The sequence below is a fragment of the Lontra canadensis genome, unplaced genomic scaffold (genome assembly GCF_010015895.1).
Source record: "Lontra canadensis isolate GAN:19392208 unplaced genomic scaffold, GSC_riverotter_1.0 scaffold54, whole genome shotgun sequence".
Lineage (NCBI taxonomy): Eukaryota > Metazoa > Chordata > Mammalia > Carnivora > Mustelidae > Lontra > Lontra canadensis.
Window position 1 is genome coordinate 1,097,078 of NW_022631048.1, and position 22,794 is coordinate 1,119,871.

General features: G+C 44.5%; 1 protein-coding gene across 4 annotated transcripts in view; it reads left to right on the forward strand.

Annotated features, from left to right (window-relative positions):
• POU6F2 (POU class 6 homeobox 2) overlaps positions 1-22,794 on the forward strand; it is a 419,114-nt gene that overhangs the window by 356,085 nt on the left and 40,235 nt on the right. For all 4 annotated transcript variants that reach the window (XM_032874946.1, XM_032874948.1, XM_032874947.1 and 1 more), the window contains exon 6: positions 11,822-11,959. In XM_032874946.1, coding sequence (XP_032730837.1) covers positions 11,822-11,959 — 138 coding nt within the window. The remainder of the gene's footprint in view (positions 1-11,821; positions 11,960-22,794) is intronic.

Sequence of the window (22,794 nt, forward strand, 5' to 3'; positions counted from 1 at the left end):
TACTTATTCTTCTGTTCTATCTGCCCTTCGTCTTCTGTCTGCTTAGTTGATCTGCCATTTTTTCAGGACTGAGCTCCTGTCGGTTACTTCAGGAAGCTTCCCTGACATCTCTCTTCCCCCACTGAACTAGTCAGTTCCCCAGTGTTCCCACAGCTAACTGAGCATATCCCTAGCCTGGCTCATACCCATTGGTTCTTTTTTTAAATTGATGTATACTTGACATATAACATTGTATCGTTTCAGGTGTAGAACGTAATGATTTGATATTTGCATGGATTACAAAATGGTCACCATCATCAGTCTATTTAACATCCATCATCACACGTAGTTACAAAATTATTTTGGGGGGGGATGAGAACTTTAAGATTTACTCACTTAGCCATTTTCAGCTACGCAACACGGTATTATTAACTATAGTTAATGCCATTACATCCCATGACTTATTTATTTTGTAAATAAATTTTGTAAATAAATTTTGGAAGTGTCAACCTTTTGACCCCCTTTATCCATTTCACCCCACCCGCCCATATTGGCAACCACCAATATCTTCCCTGTGTCTGTCAGCTGGGTTTTTTTTGTTTTTGTTTTTGTTGTTGGTTTTGTTGCTCCATATGTAAGTGAGATCATACAATATCACTCTTCGTCTGACTTATTTTACTTAGCATAATGCAACTTGAGGTCCATCCATGTTGTTGCCCATGGCAAGATTTCATTATTTTTTATAGCTAAATAATATTCCATTATATATATACATAAATGTATGTACACACATACACACAGAATCACAATGGACCCTTAGGCTATTTCCATATCTCGGCCATTGCATATATCTTTTCAAGTTAGTGAGTGTTTTTATATTCCTTGGATAAATATCCAGAAATGGAATTGCTGGATTACTGGACCCAGTAATCCTGTTTTTGACTTTTTGAGGAACCTCTATACTGTTTTCTACAGTGGCTGCACCAATTTATTCTCCCACCAGGAGGGCACAAGTGTTCCCTTTTCTCCACATTCTCACCAACACCTGTTATCCATTGTCTTCTGGATGATAGCCATTCTGACAGGTGTGAGGTGACAGCTTACTGTGATTTGCACTGTTGGCTCTTGATTCATGTGTCTGTGTATCTGCCTTCCCCAACCTTGAAAGCTCTTTGGGGAGAAAGACCATATCGCGGTACCTGACTTATAGTTGGTGCTCAGTGTTTGCTGAATCAGTGAACCGTGAACCAGACTTCATTCCGTGTGTGAATACAGGAAGCCACTGCCTTCCCCCAGTGCAGGGCCACCCTCTGCCCCTGTCCTGGGTCCAGCAGCCTCCTCTTCTCCTCTACCTTAGTCTGACCCAGTCCTACCCAGTTGGACTCAGTCTCCAAAGTAACGACTCTCAAGTTCAGATCTCATCACACCTCTCCACCCTTGCCTATAGAATAAAGGACAAGCCCCTTAAAGTGACAGTCATCCCTCCATAATCCCATGATTTACCTCATCTCTGCCCTTTCCCTCTCTCCACTTTGTCTTCCCAAGGGTCTAAGTGACAACTGAGGGGCTCCACGTCCCCAAAACACCACCCCCTGCCTCCAAGCTGCAATCCCACTATCGCCGCTGATTGAGAAGTTTTCTCTCCCCTTCCCACCTTTTCCCCAGTCAACTCCTCATCATCCTTTAAAATTCAATTCCCAAGTGGTCTGGTTGCCTGAGGCCTCATGAGGGCTCACCTGGGCTCAGGGCGCCCCCTTCTTACAGGGTGGAAATCCACAGTTCTGGATCAGACTGGAAGCACCTAGGGCCAGAGGCTCTTGCCTTGTGTCTGTGCCCCTGGGGTCTGGTTTGGAGCCAGTACCATAGTCATCAGGAAACAGATCATGTCCAAAATCGTCCAGAGGCTCCATAGGGCAGACTGTGCCTTGTCTTTCTTCGATTGGGGAAGCACCGTAAGTACATTAGGTACGGCCGAGGATGGACTAAACTGTACATTCCCATAGCTAGGAGCCAGAATAATGCCAACTACTCTACTGTCGCAGCAATTTATTCTTTAAAAAAAAAAAAAGTAAAGCCTTTTTCTTTCATCCCAGGAGTGCTCCCGATCACTTGTTTAAACTGGATGATAGAATAAAAAATACAGGAAGAGTAATTTTGAAATATCAACAAATTCACCTAACTAATGTGCCATGACAATAGGCAATTGGTAAGAGGAGCACTATTGTATGTAAGTAAGAAAATAGCATGAAACTCAATAAAAGGATAGATTTTCAGGTTATTAAATGGAGGACTAGACGGAAAAGGAAATGAGATGTGTAAGCTTGTGGTAACACAGTATTGGGCTCCATATAACTTGGATAAAATCTGATTTAGAGTTGGTGTGTTTCTATAATGCTGACCTCTCTACTTCAAAATCAGATGCATTGGGTTGAGTTAAAAGCTGGTGTTTTGTTTTGTTTTGTTTCCCCCCTCAACTCTGGACTTGACTGTTTTATCAGTAAATTTAAAAATAAAAGAGAAGTGCATCCCTTCGAAGAGCTTCGCCGTAATTTGCTCCTAAATCACAGTGCGCTGGCCACTTGTTTATTTCCTCCCCTTCCTCCAGTGTCCTCACTTCCTCCTTACAGATCTGTTGATCATCCTGTGTTACCTGGGCCCGGGGGCCCCTGCAGGATCCACCTCTCTCTTGAGGGTACTTCTAGAATAGTCTCTAGGGCATCCATCTGTGCTTGCAGAGTCCCCTCTGTCCATCCGCAATGATGTTCAGGGTTTGTGAGCCCCTCTGGTCAGAGTCTCCCTTCTGCCCCTGCACCGAGGCCCATCAGGAGCCATGAACCATCTAGATGCCCAAGTTGCCCAGCACTTCCTGAGTCCTACTCCAGTGGGACCCCAAGAAGAGAAAACATATCTCTCCTTAATAGATCCACACCTTATCACCTGTCTTCAAAGCATCATGGCTTGTGCCCAAAGACAGATAGATCCATCCTTATCCGGGGTAACTGTCCCTTCTGTTCCCACCCTTGCTGCTGTCTACATGGGCTTTGCTCTATATAGCCTAGGCGGCTGGGCTGGGGAAGGAGACTCCCAACCCCCAGTTCCATTTCCACCACCGCAGCCCAAGGATAAAAATATAAAATATATTTTACATAAAATATAAAAATATAAAAGCTTCCTTCCCTGCCTCCTTGTCCTGCAGCTTCCAGATACCTAAAGATGAAGCCTTCCACCTAGCCTTATCCACACCCAATTCTAGGCATGCAATTTCTAGGGATGTCTAGGGATTTGGGTCCAAAATTTGGGTCCAGAATGCCTGGGTCGTCACCTTTAGAGCCTGCCGTTATCGAGTTTTATACCCTGGAGGATCCCAGGGTTCCTGCAGGATTCTGTCTGAGCCACTGAGAGGAGCCTGGAAGGGCTGACTCACAGGAGGGAAGGACACACCAGGGAAGATTCCAGAACCTCAGGACTGCGTCACCATGTTCGAGGTTCCTGCCAGTCCAGCCAGCATGTCATGGGAGACTGTAAGGTGTGGTGCTGTGTTTTAAAAAAGAAGAGTTTAGATGAATTTGCCTCCCAAATGTTTGCTTTTTTCTGTAAATATTAAATAAAGGGCCAAACTCCCACTGAGGTCCCAGTCAGGCCTACACATCCTTGACTCACTCCTTCCTACATTCATTCACTAAACGTTGATTGAGGGCCCTCTGGGTGCCTGGCACTGTTGGAGGAGCCCAAGACAGACCAGTGAGCCGAAATCTATATTCTAGAGAGGGGGGTGATGGGGATAAACAAATGAGACTATGAAGCTCTCTTGGTGCTACGAGGTAAGCAGGCGAGAAGACAAGATGGCGAGTGAATAGAGTTTTCAAAAAACTTTACAGCGGCAAAATTGCAAGTATATACAAAAGTAGAACAAATAGTCAGACCAACTGTGTATGTCTACCACCCAGCTTCCTTGTAGTCAACCCCAGACCGCCTCGTCCTTCCCGCCATTCTCACCATCCCACCACGGATTGCGTAGAAAAAAATCCCCGGCACCCTACGGTTTCCTTATACATGTCTTGGCATAAATCTCTGAAAGAAAGGGAATGACCTCTCAGATAAGGTGATCCAGGCAGGTGCCTCTAAGGGATGACCTGGGGGAAGAGATGTGTGGACAGGGAAGAGAGCTGCGGACATACAGCCAGCAAATGCGAACATCCTTACATAGTTGAGGATCAGCAAAAGGGCCAGTGTGTCCGCCCTGGAGGGAGTGAGGGCCAGAGGGGACCCAGTCCTACAACAGCATGAAGTTCCTAGAAGGAGAGAAAATTCTTACAGCAAAACATGTATCATGCTTACCGTGTGCCAGAAATTCCTCCTGTGTTTTGCATATGCTGTGTGGTTTTTCCCAATACCGCTGTGACGTCATGACCACCACTAATAGTCCCCTTTTACAAACACTGAGGGAGCCTGGATGCAGAAAGTGTGCCAGTCCTTTCAGAGGGCTGTAATGAGAGACCACAGATTGGACGGCTTATAAACAACAGAAATTTATTTCTCACAATTCTAGCAGCTGGGAAGTCCACGAGCAAGCCACCCTCACCATCAGGCTCTGGCGAGAGCCCTGGTCCCAGTTCACAGCACCTGCTCACCGTGTCCTCCCATGGTGGAAGGGGCTCGGGGTGTCTAGAGGGTCTCTGTTATAAGGCACTAATCCCACTCATGAAGGCTCTGCCCTTGTGATGTAAAGTCCCTCCTCAAAACCCCTCCTCCTAATTCCATCTTCTTTGGGGGTTAAGGTGCCAATATATGAAGCAGGAGGGGAGCGGGCCCTAACATTCAGACTGTAGCAGACAGGTACTTCTAGTTACCAGCTAGTTACTAGCAGACTCAGAATTAGACCCCAAACAATCTGGCTCCAGAATGCCACCTCTCAATCCTCTCAAGTAGAATGGCTTGTCTCTTGCCAGGCACATTTCTGTGCAACTTGGAGGAACTATAGGTGCAAAGACTCAGAGCTGCCCCTTCTAGGTCTCTTTGGACACACCACCCCAGACTACCACCCTCTCCAGGTCCAGATATCCCTCCTTAGTGAGACATCCCTCATCTTTTCCTACGTCCCCTCCCTCTCCACCAAAGGCTCTTCCCTGTTTAAAGCCCCATGAGCGTAGGGAGCAGATCGGTTAGTCATCACACTGTTTCCCCTCATACTGTGCCTACAACACACTGGGTGCTGAATCAGTATTTGTGGGATGAAGACATAATGAGTGGAAGGAAGTGTTGTTTGCACTGTGGCAGGTCATGATAATGTCCCACCCAGGTCCCTGGAATTGCTCTTTTCTGTGAGTTGCCTTTACCCCTTTGGGGGCTTTCAACAACCAGCACCTGCAGCCCTTCTTCCATCCCTCAGCCCCCCATATACACTTTACCCCAAGAGCAAAGAGCCACCAGGGCCAGGGATTTGATTTCCAACCCTTCCTTGACCCTAGGGGCTATCTCTCAACTGGGAGCATCAAGTGTCAAGGGAGAGCATCCAACTTCCTTGCCTTGGGGTAGGACAGCTCTGAAACCTTAGTCACACTCCACAGCCCCTACAGGATCAGAATCCTTCCCTTCTCCACCCTGGTTCTGGGGACCCGAACCTCAGACATGAGATCACTTTAAAAATTTATCTGTTGGGGTGCCGAGGTGGCTCAGTTGGTTAAGCAGCTGCCTTCGGCTCAGGTCATGATCCCAGAGTCCTAGGATCGAACCCCACATCGGGCTCCCTGCTCAGTGGCGAGCCTGCTTCTCCTTCTCCCTCTGCTGCTCCCCCTGCCTGTGCTCTCTCTCTCTCTCTCTCTCTCAAATACATAAATAAAATCTTTAAAAAATTTTAAAAAGTAAAATAATTTCTCTGTTACTGAATGTGGCTGGATAGTAGAGCATTATTTGGAAGTTACTATACTTACAGTTTTGTCAAAAAATAAAAATAGGGCACCTGGGTGGCTCAGTGGGTTAAGCCGCTGCCTTTGGCTCAGGTCATGATCTCAGGGTCCTGGGATCGAGTCCCGCATCGGGCTCTCTGCTCAGCAGGGAGCCTGCTTCCTCCTCTCTCTCTCTCTCTGCCTGCCTCTCTGTCTACTTGTGATCTCTCTGTCAAATAAATAAATAAAATCTTTTAAAAAATAAATAAATAAATAAAAATAAAGTCAAGTTTATTCTAAAACTATAGTGAAATCAGTGCAATTTGACATTGATGAACCAAAGATATTTTAGGGTATGGTGGTGCCTGGGTCATCCCTGCAAACCTCAGGCCCTCCAGCCAGAGACTTCTGACGGGCAGAGGGCCGGAGGGTTGGCATCTAACACTTCACCGTCTCTGCGCAGAAGCGGGCAGACAGCGAGTGGAAGAGCGGGCTTGATACTGAAACTCACCAACCTGATTCCTAACTTTCTGTTTGTATCACGGAACAATCATGAGACCTAGGGGGAAAGCCTAGTAGAATAAAACCCTCATCAAATAGGTCGTTGAGATAAACGTGGCCGACCTTCCAACGCGTGTCTACTGGTATTTCCTCCCCCCTTTTAAGAGAAGACTTGAGGGTAGTGAATGCAAGCACTGATTCGGTTAAGAGTCACAGGAGACCAAGAGACACATATGTCACATCTAGTGCCTAAGAAAGACAAGGACCTCAAGCACGTAAATGAACTCAGGCAGCCGTATTTGCCGTATGGTGTCCAGGCAGCCCCTGCAAGTCTCTAGGACCTTCTGCGGGAGTGAGTGATGATGAATGCATTTATCAACATCCTTATTTAAAAACAAATGGCACCACAGTTTCCAGGTTCTAAATTGAGAAGTTAGTAGCAAAAAGAGCTGCTCCACAGTCCATGCTCTATGAAATCCACGTAGCTCACGATGAGTAGGACAAAACTATGCATCACGGGCCATTCTGCTCCAAAGAAATGTTTTGAGCCTGCTGCATTCACAGGTCCCTCTTGGAATTAAGGCATAAGCAGAATATGACACCATAAGTCAGTTGCCTCATCGTCCTGCCTTATTTTCATAAATAAGGTTCATAATAATAGAATACTGTAATCAGCAATGTCTCCTGAGAAGTATTCTGACTGCTAATGCCCAGATTCAAGAAACTTGAATTCTTTACCAGGCTCTAGGTTGTGAGTCTTTCAGAGAAAGAGAAGATGGGGCAGGACTTGGAGAAAGATAGCCCTCCATCAGGGAGTGACATAATTTATGTGACAGTTATGTGGTGACCTACATATGACATCATCGAATGCTCCTGGAAGAGACTCTATCTGAGTTTTTCTTCTCATCACCATTTAGTGACCTCAGAGAACAAAGATTAGCACAAAGCTCTGTAGAGCTGGGAATATGGATTTTTTTTTCATTATGAGGTGAGCACCCAACATCCATATTGATATGCTTGTATGGAAATAAACCATTGCGAATCCTAAGGAAAGATTTTTACAGCTCTCTCTGCATGCCTTCACTCTCAAATCAGCACGCGTGGGGTAGATTCATTCACAATATCTTGACATGAGGCAGAATTCCAAAATGGGTGTCCTTGTGGAAACCCAACAAATGTTGTCAACAAAGTATGAGGATAACATGCTAGCAAGGTCCCCTTTCGCTGGTCCGTTGTGAACAACCCAGCCTCAGAGTCAGAACTGTGCCTTCCCCCTAAATTTCTCTATAAATAACCAACTACAGGAAGCCCAAGATAAGCAGGTAATGTCAGGTTTTCAGTACTTCTTTTCGATGTCCTCCAGTCCGAAATATTTTCAGGGGGCAGATTTGTCTTCTTTAACTCACGAAACTCACCTCACCTAATAATCGTGTTAGTTAGCTAATAGCTTCCTTGAAGCTACTCTTTACAACAAGTCAAATAGGGGCGCCTGAGTGGCTCAGTCGGTTAAGCAGCTGCCTTTAGCTCTGGTCATGATCCCAGCGTCCTGGGATCGGGTCCCACATCAGGCTCCTTGTTCAGAGGAGAATCTGCCTCGACTGGCCACTCTGCCGACTTGTGCGTTCTCTCTCTCTCTCTCTCTCTGTCAAATAAATGAATAAACTCTTTTTAAAAAAATAAGTCAAATAAAATCAGAGAATACAGTTAAAATATCAAAATAGAGAATGCAGTTGCCTGCATCCCCATTATTTCCAAAGGGAGAAGATTTTTGTAAAGGTGAGTCCTAATTCTGACATACTGATGAGTTCAAAACCCTCCTGCACCATATAAACCGTGAGAATGATAGTGAGCATGTATTCAGAACGTGATAAATGTCAAGTATTATTCTAAAACTTTTGTCCGTATTAGCTCATTTCATCCACATGGTAATTCTGTGGCTGGTACCATCTTTATACTCCTTTTACCCATGAGACAATGAGACCTGATTTGCTAAAAGTCACAAGCCAAAGCAGTCTGGTTTCAGAGGCGATGTCCACCCCTCCCCCAGTAAAAACTATTTTTAAAAATTTCCCTGTTATGTTACTCTCTAATATTGTGGGGGAGGCAGGGAACTATCTTAAGAAGTTAGTTTTTCCATTAGAAGGTATTTAGACTATCTGTGAATTATAGAGCTAAAGCTTGATGTATTCGCGGTCCAGATTCCGTTTGGAGGCAGCATGAGAACTCAAGCGCTCTGCTCCCGCTTGCTTGGGGGCGTCCACATTTATAAACAAGCCTGCCTCGGAATTCAGCCTGACTTTTGAGTCGGTCTGTGGAAAATTCAAGTATGTAATACAATCGGATTTCATCAGGGCCATCCTTTAGCTGCTTAGGTACATTGGCAATGAAAGATCTGAAGGCATAAACTTGGCAGTGACTTCAAAATATCCAGTCATTCCTAGAATGTTGACTTGCTCATTATGTACATTTATTGTGCCCGGGCTCCTCGCTGTCCAAATCTACTCTGAGCCTCCAATCAAGGAGAAGGACTGATAGGAACACTGCTAATATGACATGACTGGGGACAATACAGAGTGACGTGACCCGAGGTGATGAAGGAAACACTTACGGTTTCCCGACCATTCCCTCCCCCTCTCTGCCACAAATCTCGACGCATATTACATCCCTGCCTTGGCAGTCACAGACAGAAAAGCCCAAAGATATTTACAGAGGGGCATCCGTCAACACCACCAATGGTCCACCTGAAAGGCTGTCAGCGTGCAGACTGACTCATCCGGGCTGTCTCTCTGCACCACACCCCCCTGCCTTCAGCTCTAGCTGTACTTCTGGGGGCCAGGGAGGCATCTCCCCAGAGCCCCTACGCCTTTAGCAAAGACCTAGGGATGCGGGACAGGAAAGAAGAGAGTCACCGAGTTGGCTCTTGTTCCAGTAAGAGGGAAAGGCAGCAAAGAGGGGGGAACTAAGACCAGGATAGAGAGGAAAGAAACATTAAAAATCAACAAAATCCTTGTGTTTGCGGTTGCTTTGGCAACCTTCCAGAACAGGGCAAGGATACCTGTTCTTGCTCCCACGACAAGAAGGCTTAAGTAGCTACTTTGTTTCATATTCAGAACCATAATTCATTCTTTGTAGAATGCCTGAATTTACAGCAAATATATGGGATTACAACGGAACATACAATCAAATCCTAAATGTAAGGAATTCTCCTAGGACACCACTGTCTCCAGAGAGTAATTCCATAATTTCCTATTTTGAATTTTTGATTGACCTAGATGTTAGGGAAATGTCTTACAACTTCTGAAAATATTTTCTCTTCATTAAGGAGGAATCACTGTCTCTCTTCTTCAGAAAACATTCCGCACGTACCGATTTAAATTTTGCACCCAAAATTCCTGGACAAAAGGGCATATTCGACACAAACACCAAGCAGCACATGATTTCATTTTTCTCTGAGATTGAGAAGCTTATTTGGAGATCTCTCTGAACCTGGGGAATTTCATTGTGATTTTAACTTGTATGGCATAAAAGAAGAGTAAACATAGCATATGGCATGTGAGCCGAGATAGTGTGCCTCTAGGCAGGATCTGTCCGGGCAGTTTGGGGAAGGTATTCCCAAAGATCTTCTCACTCATCAGTGGGGGGAAAAAAAAAAAAAAGGTACACAGTACAAACTCTCTCACCTAAGGTAGTCAATCCGTAAATAGGGAGGGTTCCACTTACCATCCACCATTATTTGCCTCATCTACACTATAAACATCGAAAGTCAAGAACACAGCCAACCTGAATTTTAAATCCCATGGTGGTAATCTGGGATGAGACAGGGTTTCTTTGAGGCTGATGAATGAGAATTTTTTTTCTCCTTAAAAAGAAAATCATTCCTGTCTTTTAGGAGAGAGATAAAGGCAAAAGACACATAAAGTAATGAGCTTAAAATGGATTTTCACTTCTTTAAAAAAAAAAAAATGCGCTAGGTCAATGGGATTTTCTGTAGAACTAGTTACGTGAAATTCAGTTATAGATGAATAAAGAAACCAGAGAGATAAGGATATCACATTAATGAAAAAAGAATTGTTAAATTCCTGTCCCTTTTGATGTTTCCCCTGACAATTAGTTTTCCCATCCTCATCAGATGATATAAAACTCTAGGCAAATTTCCAGAGGAGGTAAGCAATAAGATACAATTTGAGGGAAAGAGGGAATGAGGAAAAGAAAGAAATAAGAAAGACTAAGAGAATTGAGAAAGTAAAGAAGAAAGTGGAAGAAAAGCTTCTGGGACCTGAATTAAGTATGGCATTAATTTTTTTCCCACCAAGTCTTAGTCTTGGCAGGCTTCTTCTAAAATGCAGGAATTTCATGGATGTGGGAACTGGTGATGGAAAATGCATTATTATACACAACAATCGTTGTACTTGAGAGGAACTATATGGGAAAAAATAACACCCTAGAATAAATACAAATGAAATTCATGTATCAAAACCAATACTGTGAAAATAGTTTAAATGTTTCTTGAATTTATATCTAGTCATTAACCTAAATGCAGATTTTAGTTCAAACTACACTTCTGCCTCATGGTCAGAAGGCCTGAAAACCCGTGGCGTGGAAAATTGGCAGGATAAAGAATATTGAATTGGTCTCCATGGAAAAACGGGTTTTGGCAGCTATACCCTGCTCCTCGAGTGGGTCCCCCCACCCAAGTCAAATTCTCCTCCCTATTTCACCCGGGTCCCAGGATAGAGACCCAGGCAAGGCCACATACTAGTCCAACAGCAAGCAACTAGACTTCAACTTGGCCTATCACCAAAGGACCATCCTCATTGGCCTTGAATCCCACGGTTGGCATGAGCCGCCCCTTCCCTCCAAGTCACAACCCTGGACTCCCTCTCTGAGAACACAGAGGTTGGAGGTTTCCATTGCTACTGACTTTGGTTTCCTTCTTCCTTGGAGAAGAAGGTGGGGTGAGGCGCCTGCCTTTCGCCATGGGGAGCGACTCACAAATGAAAATGATAAATTCATTTGCAGAATCCCTAACATCTGTTCCTCCCCTCCACTTCTACTCCCAACCTACGTAAATCCACATTCGGTCTGCTGGCCTCAAGGAAAGGAGACATTTTCCCAGAGTTTTAGGTAGGCTAGAGGACACAATCCAGGGACTTCTCCAAAATCGTTCATCCACCTGGCAAGACCCTGACAGCCCCCCACAACCCCAGGGTCCATCTCCTTCTCTCCTGGGGCTCCACTAAGCAGCCCAGGGTGGGTGGAGCCTGTTTTCTTCCCCTCCTCATGGCCAACCTCCCCTAGAGCCCACAGCTTGTTCAGCAGTCTCCCTCAGGGAGGTTCCAGGCCCTTTGCATGAACCAGTTGGAGGGGGACCGTCCTTCCCCCACGTGAATGTTGTACGGTGTGCTGTGCCTGTGCCTCTCTTGGTGGTTTCACCCTGATCTTTTCTCTCTTTGCAGCTGGTTAATAATCCACTAGCAAGTCAGGCTGCTGCAGCAGCCGCCATGGGCTCCATAGCAAGTTCACAAGCCTTTGGCAATGCTCTCTCCAGTCTTCAGGGGGTCACGGGTCAACTAGTTACTAATGCACAAGGACAGGTGAGTGGGAGATGGGAACAAGAGTGAATTTTTATGGCAGATTGAACTCGGAAAGGAAATGAATTTCTTTTGCATGACAGTGATATGTAACCGCATCCATTCGAGGCAAATAAATAATGTTTACTAGCAACGTCAAGAATAGGAGAAGGGTTGGGAGGTGTTTCTGTATTTTAGAAGCAAGATTTTTTTTTTTCCTTCCCCTAGAATGGCTAAGTTTTCGTTTGTTTTTATTTCTGTACAATGGCTCATGTTCTGACTTTAACTGAAGGAAAACACTTCCCATGACAGGGCATTCTTTTTTTCTTTTTCTTTTTTTTTTAAGGTAATTTTTAAAATAAAAATTCAGTTTTCCTCTTTTATACATTCATTCATTTTAAACTTGGACTGCGGGGGGAAACTGGGACGTTTCCTTTCCCAATTGCTCTAAGATTTCTAAAGTAGCCCTAAGCAAGCCAGGTTCTGAATGTGTGGGGACGTGATGGGAAGGACCAGTGCATTCTTGGGAGAGCAGCAAAGGGAAGGGGTGAGGGTCTCTTGCTGATTCTTCTGGAAGCCAGGCTGGGTCGGGTATGTCTAAAGGCTTGCTTCAGTCAGCCAGGACCAGGGCCAGCAAACCCTCCTCGTGTCGTGGGCAGCATGCTGGTCCCCTTACGCCCCTCATGCGCCTGCCTCATGATCCCGAGGACACTGACAGAGCTTCAGATGACGGGGCTCCCCCTTTAAGACCTCAGTAAACCTAAAAGCTGCAGGGAAAGCAAACCAAAGTTAAAGCTGAGGGTATCAGAAGCGCCCTTCACTCAAAGGCTCGACATTGACCCTTAGTGGATAGAGCACCTTGACCTCAAGTGTGGCCACTTCTGAGGGTGAGAGCCCAAGGTGGAAGGAGCTTGTATACTCTCAGGATTTTCCCTCCCAGACTTATTTACTCAGCAGTGAGTTTACGGATCCCTGCTTGGCCTGCTCTGTGAAGAATAGGAATGGCGACGTCTTGCACCCTGTTTTTATTTTACATAAAGAGTAAACAGAGATGCATTATAAGCTAAACCGTCTCAATCTATGTCCCAGGGAAAAAAAAGCTGACCTTGGTATATTTCCTGGGCGGGTGCGGGATTGTCCCGTCAGAACCCCGAGGGCTGAACGATGGAGCTTGTCAAAGAGCAGCCCCAGGTAATGAATCATCTTATCACAGGTGCACACCACACATATTAAAGGAGGGTAGTATGAACACCGCGCCCTCCACAGTCACCTCTCAATGTCGGCTTTAACCCTTGTTCCAATCCCTTTTCATCAAAGGATCATTTTATGCAGCCGGCTCTAAATGGAGGCTCTCAAAAGCCTATTAAGATTTCTGGAGGGATGGGGTTTGGCATGGAGGAAAAGTTGGTTATAATATCTGTAATTCATACTCCGATCGGGTCAGTCCTGGAAGCTGCTTCCCAGAGTTCTGCCCAAAATAGAACACCCCGATTCATTCCTGCCAGCAGCTGGCCCTTGAGATGTAGATTTACGAGTTCCAGATAGAAAGCATATCCACTGATGTGTATTTCCCCCTGATTTTTCCGGTACCAGAGTCCAAGGAAAATGTCCCACTCTGCCCCACAACTTGTGAGTTTGTGAGGGAGAAAATGCTTTATTGCTGAGAAGGAATTATTAGGAGTTTATTCTTCCCGTGATTTAATGGCGGGTCATCTTGCCAGTTACAAATCCATCCCCTTCTCAGGGGCTAGAGTTACAGCCTTTCCACTCCATTTGGCCTTTGCCAGCTCCCACCCCCAGGGATGGTTCTCCCTCCCTGGAGGATCCACAGGGAAATGAGCTTCCCATTAAAGGCTTGATGAGCACTCTGCATATATCGAATAAGGGTTGGTTCTAATTTTAAAATTCTTCTGTCTTAGAAACTATGCTGTAATAGTTGATTTGATATGGTGCACAAACCTCCTAAAGTGAAGAAAAAAAAAAAATCACATCACAGAGGAATCGATACTGCCCACTCGTGAAGTCTTGTCTGAGAGTTTTAGAAACATACCCTGGGGTGTCATGTACTCCTCCCAGTGCTGGAAAAGACCGAGGTACTCAGTTTCCAAAGCTAATGAATTGGCCACGTTCCCGTAGTGCTCTGTGTGTGTGTGTGTGTGTGTGTGTGTGTGTTTGTGTGTGTGTCTGTGTGTGCATGTGTCTGTGTGTGTTTTTAAAAAAATTTATAATATAAACACATTCATCTTTCCAGCGAAAAGTGCATGCTTTGTACCTCTTGGCATAAAGATACTTGTTTGAACCTCATGAAGTGGTGAGATTACAACAAAAAAGAAGGGCAAACATTATTTGGGTTGTGTGTGTGTGTGTGTGTGTGTGTGTGTGTTCCTTACCCTTTATTAATGCAGTACAAAAAATAAGACTGCATTGGAATCAGGTTCATATAATTAGCCTTGCTCAAAAACCCGTGTAAATGAGAATTACTTCACCCAGCCCATTTTCAATTCCTTAAAAATCTCCACAGAGCTTTACCAGAGAAGGTACAAAGAAAAAACTCTTAATATATTTATAGATCCTTTCATTTGAGTTCTTGACATCAACTATTTTTTTACATTTGAAAGTCTGCCCAGAAGTCATAACATTAAAATCTACACCTAGGTTTGGAAAGCTTGTTTTACTCTGCTGATACTTTGGGGAGGTCGGGGCTGCAGAGAAGTCACCGGTGGGGGGTCCCCTGAAACTTGCTCCCTCCTGCTAAGATTCTCTCTCTTGGCTACTTGGAAACGGAGACGGTTTTTTACCCAGGAAAAGAACCCTGACTAAATTCAGACCTGCCTGGAATAGGGTTCAAGCTCTACATGTTTCTAAATTTGGACCTTGGGGCAATCAGTGATTTAATCTTTCTAAACCAGAGCCTCATCCTCAAAGTTTAAGACAACCTCGGTGAGGAGGCCCAGGGCCGTGGATCATGGTTTCTGGGCAAAAGGCTCTTGGTCTTCCTGCAGAGAAGGATAGATGCCCACCCCACGCGGGGAGGGAGACATGCCCCCATCTCAACCGGGAGAAAGCGCCCCTTCATCGGGGACTTGCCATTTACAGGTTTTCAATGAATTTGAAGGGATGGGAAATCTCCATATATTAAAGGACTTTAGTTTTTTAGTTCCTTTTTTTTCCCCCTAACCAGTTTAGTCTTTCTATTCCCCTTCTGCCTCTGCCATCCATTTATGGTTAATTCAGAAGTCATGCACTGTTCCAAAGAGTGATTCATTTTCACAGAAACACTATATTCCGAAGTCACAAAGTAATATCATACCCCATTTTTAAAAAATGGTATCATACCCACCTTCACTCTGAGGTGAAAAGGTAGCAAGTGTCCTATTGGTAATTCATAATCTTGGAATGTGTAATGACTATCACACTGCTGAGAAGAACATTCTCGTTCCCTTTGCTTCCTAAATCAGGAACTCCTGTGAGTGTGGAAGCCAGACAAGGGAATGGGCACTAGCAAGACACATGTTTGAATCCCAGGTCAGCCAATAACTAACTAGCTCTGTGACCTCAAGCAAGTTACGTGAGCTCTCTGGGTTTCAGTTTCACCATGAAATAAAGATAATAAAATCGAAGTCCCTAGATTCTGAAGATTAAGTGGGGTCACTTGTGTAAGAAGCCTATCATAGTTCTGGAGTATATAGTTAAAGACTCAGTAATAATTAGCGGCTGCAGAAATTATCATCATCATCATCATCATCATCATCATCATCATCATGGTTTAGAGTTCTGTCTAGCATTTTCTGGAAACCTCTCTTTGGTTTGGATATATAGGAAGAGGCAGTACAGCACACAGGCAAAACGAATGGGCTCTGGAACCAGGCAGCCATTCATCGGCGGTGAGACCGCAGGTTGACTTAATTCTCTCATGCCTTAATTTCCTCATCTGAAAAGTGGGGATAAGGGGCACCTGGGTGCCTCAGTCAGTTAAGTGTCTGCCTTCGGCTCTGGTCACAATCTCAGGGTCCTGGGATCGAGCCCTGCGTCAGGCTCCACACTGGCAAGGAATCTGCTTCTCCCTCTCCCTCTGACCCTGCCCCTCCCCCCGGTCATGTGGGTTCTCTCTCTCGAATAAATAAATAAGTAAACTTAAAAAAGAAAAATGTGGATAAGAAGGGAACCATCTTCTAGGATTAAATAGTTCAGCCTGTGGTCAGGCACATAGACATCATTCAATAATGCTAACACTCAGTATATGCTGTTATTATTAATTAAGATGCTATGTGTTTTCAGTTCACACTGTGCACACAAACCCCACTGTGTGTGCGAGGAGTTTGAAAATGTGAGAATCTTAGCAGGAGAACATTAAATCATTTTAAGGAAATCTTAGCCTTACCCCAGATAGTGCAGTAGGGGTGTGTGTGTGTGTGTGTGTGTTAACACTCGTACAGTGGGTATACTCAGGATTTGGCAAGTAGATTTACCATTGATTTGTTCAGCTATAGAGCTGGCTTCCCTATGCCCCTGGCAATATCTCCTTATTGGCATTATTGCAGAAAAGTAAAAGCAAATGAAATTTCATTTTATCCTGGGGCTAAGAAAAGCATTTTACATTTTAACTGAAGCTCAGAATGTTTCCTGATGAAATTAGTTCTCGACCGCTGTGAAATTTTCTTAAGTGGCAACAAGTCAAACCAAAGTCCTTCCCAACCATCCTTAAAGAAACAGTCAAGTTAAAAAAAAAAAAAAATCAACGAAACAACATTACTTTTTTAAATCTTTGTATTATTTTTATTTTTTAAAATATTTTATTTATTTATTTGACAGAGAGAAAGAACACAGGGGGTACCGCAGAGGGAGGGGGAGAAGCAGACTCCCCACTGAGCAGGAGCCTGATGCAAGGGTTCGATCCCAGGACCCCAAGATGATGATTTGAACCGAAGGCAGACACTTAATGGTCTAGCCACCTGGGCGCCCTTACTTTTTTTAATGTATAAAAAGGAGAAAAATTTAAAGGACCTACCCGTTCACTTCATGACTCAAGAATACACACAGCATTATATGAAAAAACAGTAGTTGAGCAGAGCTGCTTTGACAAGACAGAAGGATTTGCAGTAGGGAGGTGCTGCCGTCTAAAAGGACCACAGGTCATGCTCAAAGAAAAGCAATCTCCCAATTCCAGTAGTAGCCTCTGCAATGTAGCTTAGAAAGTACACCCTTGACTGTGCAAAACCATGGACGGTGAGTTGCCTCTATTCATGGCAGCCCTGGGCTGGAGAAGGCCAAGGCAGGGACACCACAGGCCCCACGTCTGTACACATCAATTGGGAGACCATCCTAATACCATAACTTTCAAATATGTGAAAAATACATGTCTTAGAATTGAAGAATTCTAAATTGGGACATTCCTCTGAATTATAATCCTCAAAGGCTGAAGAGCATCTCTAGAAGGGAGTAGAGCAGCTTGGATCCTGGGCTTTGAAGGAAACAGGTCTGATTGGCACACGTTTCTAGCTATGTGGCCTTGGATAAGTTACAGAGCTCGTCTGGGCCCCTGTCTCCTCATCAGTGAAGATGGGACTGATAAGAGATCTCACATACTTCACGGGGGGTTAAACATGAGAGAGCAAGCAATGGGCTGAGCACAGTGCCCGATATGTCTTAAGTATTTAATAAAGTATATTCTTATCAATAAATTCATGTTATAGCTATTCTTCTTTAAATGAAAAGCCAGCAAGTGGCCCTGAACTATAGGTGGCTAAAGTAATTCAACACATAATTTAAATGGAAAGAGGAGACTCTTTCAGAGAAAATCACTACAAGATGAACGAAGATGAAGTTATAATAAATGCAAATCTCCACCAGAGAATTGAGATGTAATACATTTATTCAATAAGTGTCCATTGAACCTCTCTGTGGGCTTTATTAGATCTGTACAGGAGAACAAATAAAGCCATAGCTGCCCACCTTTGTAAAACGAATTCCAAACCCGGTGCAAAGGAGATAAAGTGTGTTAACTCAGACAATGTGACTAGAGCAAATGGGGTGCCTCACACACACCCAGCTAAAGCGAGTGGATCAGGAATTTAGGGAGTTTCACACATATTCTTATTGTATTTTATTAAAGATTTTATTTATTGATTTGAGATCGAGAGAGAGTGAACAAGCGTGGGAGTGGGGGAGGTAGGGGCAGAGGAAGAGGGAGAGGCAGACTTCCCGCTGAGCAGGGAGCCCAATGCAGGGCTTGATCCCAGGACCCAAGGATTGTGACCTGAGCCAGAGGCAGATGCTGAAAAAATGGAAGCACCCAAGTGCCTCTTATTTTATTTTTTATAATAAAACACATTAGATGTATGAAAAGGTAAATATAATTTTTTACAGGAGCACTTGGGTGGCTCAGTCAGTTAAGCATCTGACTCTTAATTCCGGCTCAGGTATTGATCTCAAGGTCTTAAGTTCAAGCCCCAAGTGGGCCTCCACATTGGGCATGGAGGCTACTTAAAAAAATAATAATAATAATATTTTACAAAAAAAAAAACAAAACCTAAAGGATCCTTCAGAAATGTTAAGTATTAGCATTTTTCCATATAAGCTTTAGTTCTCTTGTTTATTTTTAGAAGAAATAAAACATTACTGATACAGTTGAAGCCTTGACACTTTCTCCTCATGCCCCTCCCCTCCAAGGTGATAGATACTATAACATTGGAAATTCCTTTCATGCAAGTTTTACATCTTTACTAAAAAAAAAAAAAAAAAAAAAAAAAAAAAAAAGTATGTTTCTAAAAAGCTACAAAATCATATGTACAGAATACCATTTTTAATACAAAAAATAGAAGATATTGCTTAGACATGTTGCATAACTAAGAATCAGATATGTTTTGCTGAAAATTCAGAGTAGGTATCTAAAAATTCAGGGTTGGTGTCTGTATATTTTTCCCCAAATATGAACAGAACAATCTATTTAGATAATGGTTTTGGCCATATTTTCTAAACCAAAACTCAAAACAGTCTGACCAAAGATTTTCTTTTCTCATTTGCAAATATCATTCTATGAAGTCTTAAAATGTATAAAAATTCAATCACATGCAGAATACTTATCAAATATGCATTTTGTTAATCACATCTTTTTTTTTTTTTAAGAGGGAGGGAGAGCGTGCATGTGCAAGGTAGGGAGGGAGACAGAGAATCCCAAGTAGGCTCCAAACCCAGAACCAGCCAGTTGGGGTGGGGAGGGGGGCTTCCGCTCAGGACCCTGAGATCCTGACCTGAGCCTAAACCAAGAGTCAGAGGCTCAACCGACTGAGCCACCAGGCGCCCCTTAATCGCATTTTTTAACACTTTTAAAATCGGCTCTTTCCGGAGACTGGGAAATAAATGTTCATGGGGTTAGTAATATTATAAGAATTTTACCCTGGCTTCATCTGAATAATAAAGATGAAACAATAACAACAATAAACAACCTCAATCTTTCTACTAACATATCAAATTTCCCCTTCGAGCCCGATTGAGAGCTTTATTTCCTCATTTCAGGAGAGGCCATTGCATTAAAGCCCCGTTTCCCTAAGTGTGCGCCTTGGAAATGAATGAGCCCCCCGGGGCGGTGCACGAAGGAGGGTCCCGGCCAGGAGGCGGGGGGGCGCGGGCTCCGCCGCGTAGGAGCCCCGCCGGGCCCGGGCAGCTGGGCTCCGACGCGCCCCAGACCCCTTTAACTTGTCGGACCCCGCTTTCCCCCAAACTTCCTGTCCACCCCACATTTCGCAGAATGGACCTCTGCAGAGCACGCTTTGGGAAATGCTGCGGGGAGTCATTCGCGTTCGTTCCTGTCCGCGCTTTGGATTGCGAGCTGATGATTCAGTCCCAAAGAGCCCCCTCCCGGCTTTGAGGGCGCGCACATCCCAGAGCACGTTTGCGGGGAGCGGAGACCGGGAGGTGGGGGGACGCCGCTCTGACCCCGCGGCTGCGCCGCGAGCGCGCAGGGCCATCGCAGGTCCCCTCGGGACCCGCCGCCCGGATCCTCCGGTCAGGGCCGGAGAGGAGGGGGCCGGCTGGTGGAGTGACCCCGGGCCTGGCGCTCGGGTCCTGGGTCCTCGCCCTTTTGAGGAGTGGGCCTCCCTGGATGGTAAACGGCGCTAATGAGCCCTGATGGCCCTGGGCTCCGCAGTGATTTCGCGGAGATAGATTTGATGGGAGGCCTTGCCTCTGCAGTGGCTCGCCTGCTGACGCGCGGGACGGTAATGGGGTCTCTGAGCCTGTCAACGCCAGCGGCAGGAGCACGCCCTGCCCCTGTCCCATGGTTCAGGCCACACCTTGGCTGCCGGGCCAGAGGTCGCCTCTCCCTCCCCACCGTGTGGTTCCTCTTTTACAGCCCCCATTTCTGAAATGAGAGGGTTAATCCTATTAATGCCAACACCCCGGAGAGCTGGCCAGTTTGAACTAAAAACGAAGCACCCTCTGAAATCTTTCTTCCCACGCTCCACCCAGTGCAACCTGTCGTGCGCGATTAAAGGAGTGGCCAGAAATACACAATTTAAAAAAAAAAAAAATCTTGTTTTAGGGGATTTACCCTGTAGATTGAGCAAGAGAGAACCAAGGTCTCTTTTATCTACAGCAGAACTTTGGGTGGTGGTGTTACATTTTTTTCTCCACTGCATTTTTTTTTTTTTCCAATTCTTCAACATAATATTTCATTTTCCTGGGAACAGGGAAATGTGTTCTTGTGTAGGCTCCTGAATGGAGAATGGGCACATTCTTTCCGGGTAAATAGGAAAGGGGCCAATTAACTAATGAAACAACCTAATTAAGAGCTATAATTCCAAACAGGTAATGGGTTTCGAGGTACTATTCACAGACAGCTTCCTCAGAACTGATCCGACTTCTTGCATCTTTGACTAGCAGCGTCGACATTCCATCCCGACCTCAATGTAGTATCACTGACCCGTGCGCATTTAGCTCATTTCAGTGCGCAAAGCTCTAGAACCGTGTTAGTTCTTAGAAGAGCATGCAGTTTGATTACCCCAGCTGTGCACACGAGCAAACTATTGAGATGAAACCTTAAGAAACTGGCAGAACTGAGATCTGAGCCCCAAGTCCAACCTCATCTTCCAGTACCACCATCACTTTTTTGGGTTTAAAGACCTGGGTTCATTTCCTGGATGCTCCGTCAGACAGGACACGGACTCCAGAAACTTCCTCGGTCCATCGGCAAATGATAACTGTAATTTTCACCCTATGAACCTCAAAGATTTCTCTTGAAGATAGATAAACACACACTTGAAAACTATAAAAAACTGTAAATCTTGCCAAAATAAATATGTTATTTTAATCAGCATTCTCACCTTATTATTTTTGCTGATCCGAGGAACCAGAAAAGGAGGGAGTCTCTAAAGCAATGAGATAATCTTGAAAAAAATGACCTTAAGTCTCCACTTTATCTTGTCGAGGGGAATATCAGCCCCAGGGCATCAGGGTCTGGGGGACTGCGGGTCCCCTGCCTGCCAGCCAGACAGCTGAGACAGGCCCGAAGAGTGCACGGTGTGTGCTTGATATGGGCGCTCATCAAAGTGAGCCTTTCAGAGCCACATAGGAAACTCAATGTCAGCGAATCTTGGCTTGGCGCTTTTTGTAGTATCCCTCAGTAAAGTGATTTTGGAATTGAGGAAGCTCCCAGAGTGGCAAGGCACTATACATTTCTATATCCTTCCCTTTGGAAGCTGCCCTTCTAAGGAAGTAAGCCCTTCCAAAGAAAAAGAGTAATAGCTAATACTGTATTCTGAGTTTAGGAAGTCACTGATAGTAAATTACACCATCAGTTTAAGAACAGCTTTTTTACAATGGAAGAAAATACTACCGCACTAAACAGATACATCAACTGTTAGGGCAACCTGATTTCACAGATATTAAAAATAGAAAAAATGTGGGACTCATAATTGAGGAAGTGTATTATTTATTTGATAAATAACCTTAACCAAATACAGTATCAAAAAGACTGGGCTGTTGATGATGATTCTCTTTTCAGTAATCACATTTTATAGTAGAAAGTCAGGGATGGAAGTAGAAGCTATTTATGTCTCAGTTTTCACAACTAGAGAATGAAAATTAAACCTGATTTGGGTCTGAGGGTGAGGAAAGAGAGGAAGTACTGAATTTTGACTTAGCACCCCTAAATCAGTATCAGTTTTTTCAGTGAAAGATTATGGTTAAGCAGAACATTCCTAAAGAGGAGAAAACATTAAATTCACATGTAAGATGCATTCAACCTCCAAATAAATGTTCACCCAACCATTTACTACGCCAGATGCCCAATGATACACCCAACTTTTTGTTGGCTTGTCAGTTGTTGACATGACACATTCTTCTTAAAGACGTGGGCAACATGTCCTCAACTCACAGGCCAATAAGAGAGAAGTGAGAAATAGATCAGACGTAGGTAGGAATGGAAAAGTCATAATTCAGAACAGTGGGAAGAGCCAGGTTCGAGTTCAAACATACAGAAGGAGGCCTTTGCACAATCCAACCTAATTCAATGCATTCACATAGAACATTGCTCCAAATCGCGAATCAGTTCATCAACTAACCTTTTCCATCTTATAAAAGTAACAATATAAGTAGATCCTGAGATGTCGTAAGGTGGGACATTCAAGGTGACAGCAAAGTTGAGATGTGATACAGCTTTGTAACTAGAAGTGAATGCCATCAATCAAGCACCACCCCGGTACACAAAGGAAACACGTTACACACTCCCTACCTCTGACACTTCTCAATAGATATTCACCAGAACACTGTGTCTGAGAGTTAGAGGTGGACAGTGGGAAGGTCTACTTGGTCCCATGGAAGGCGCCCACTGTAAAGAGTACAGGCTTCCAAGTTAGGCACCA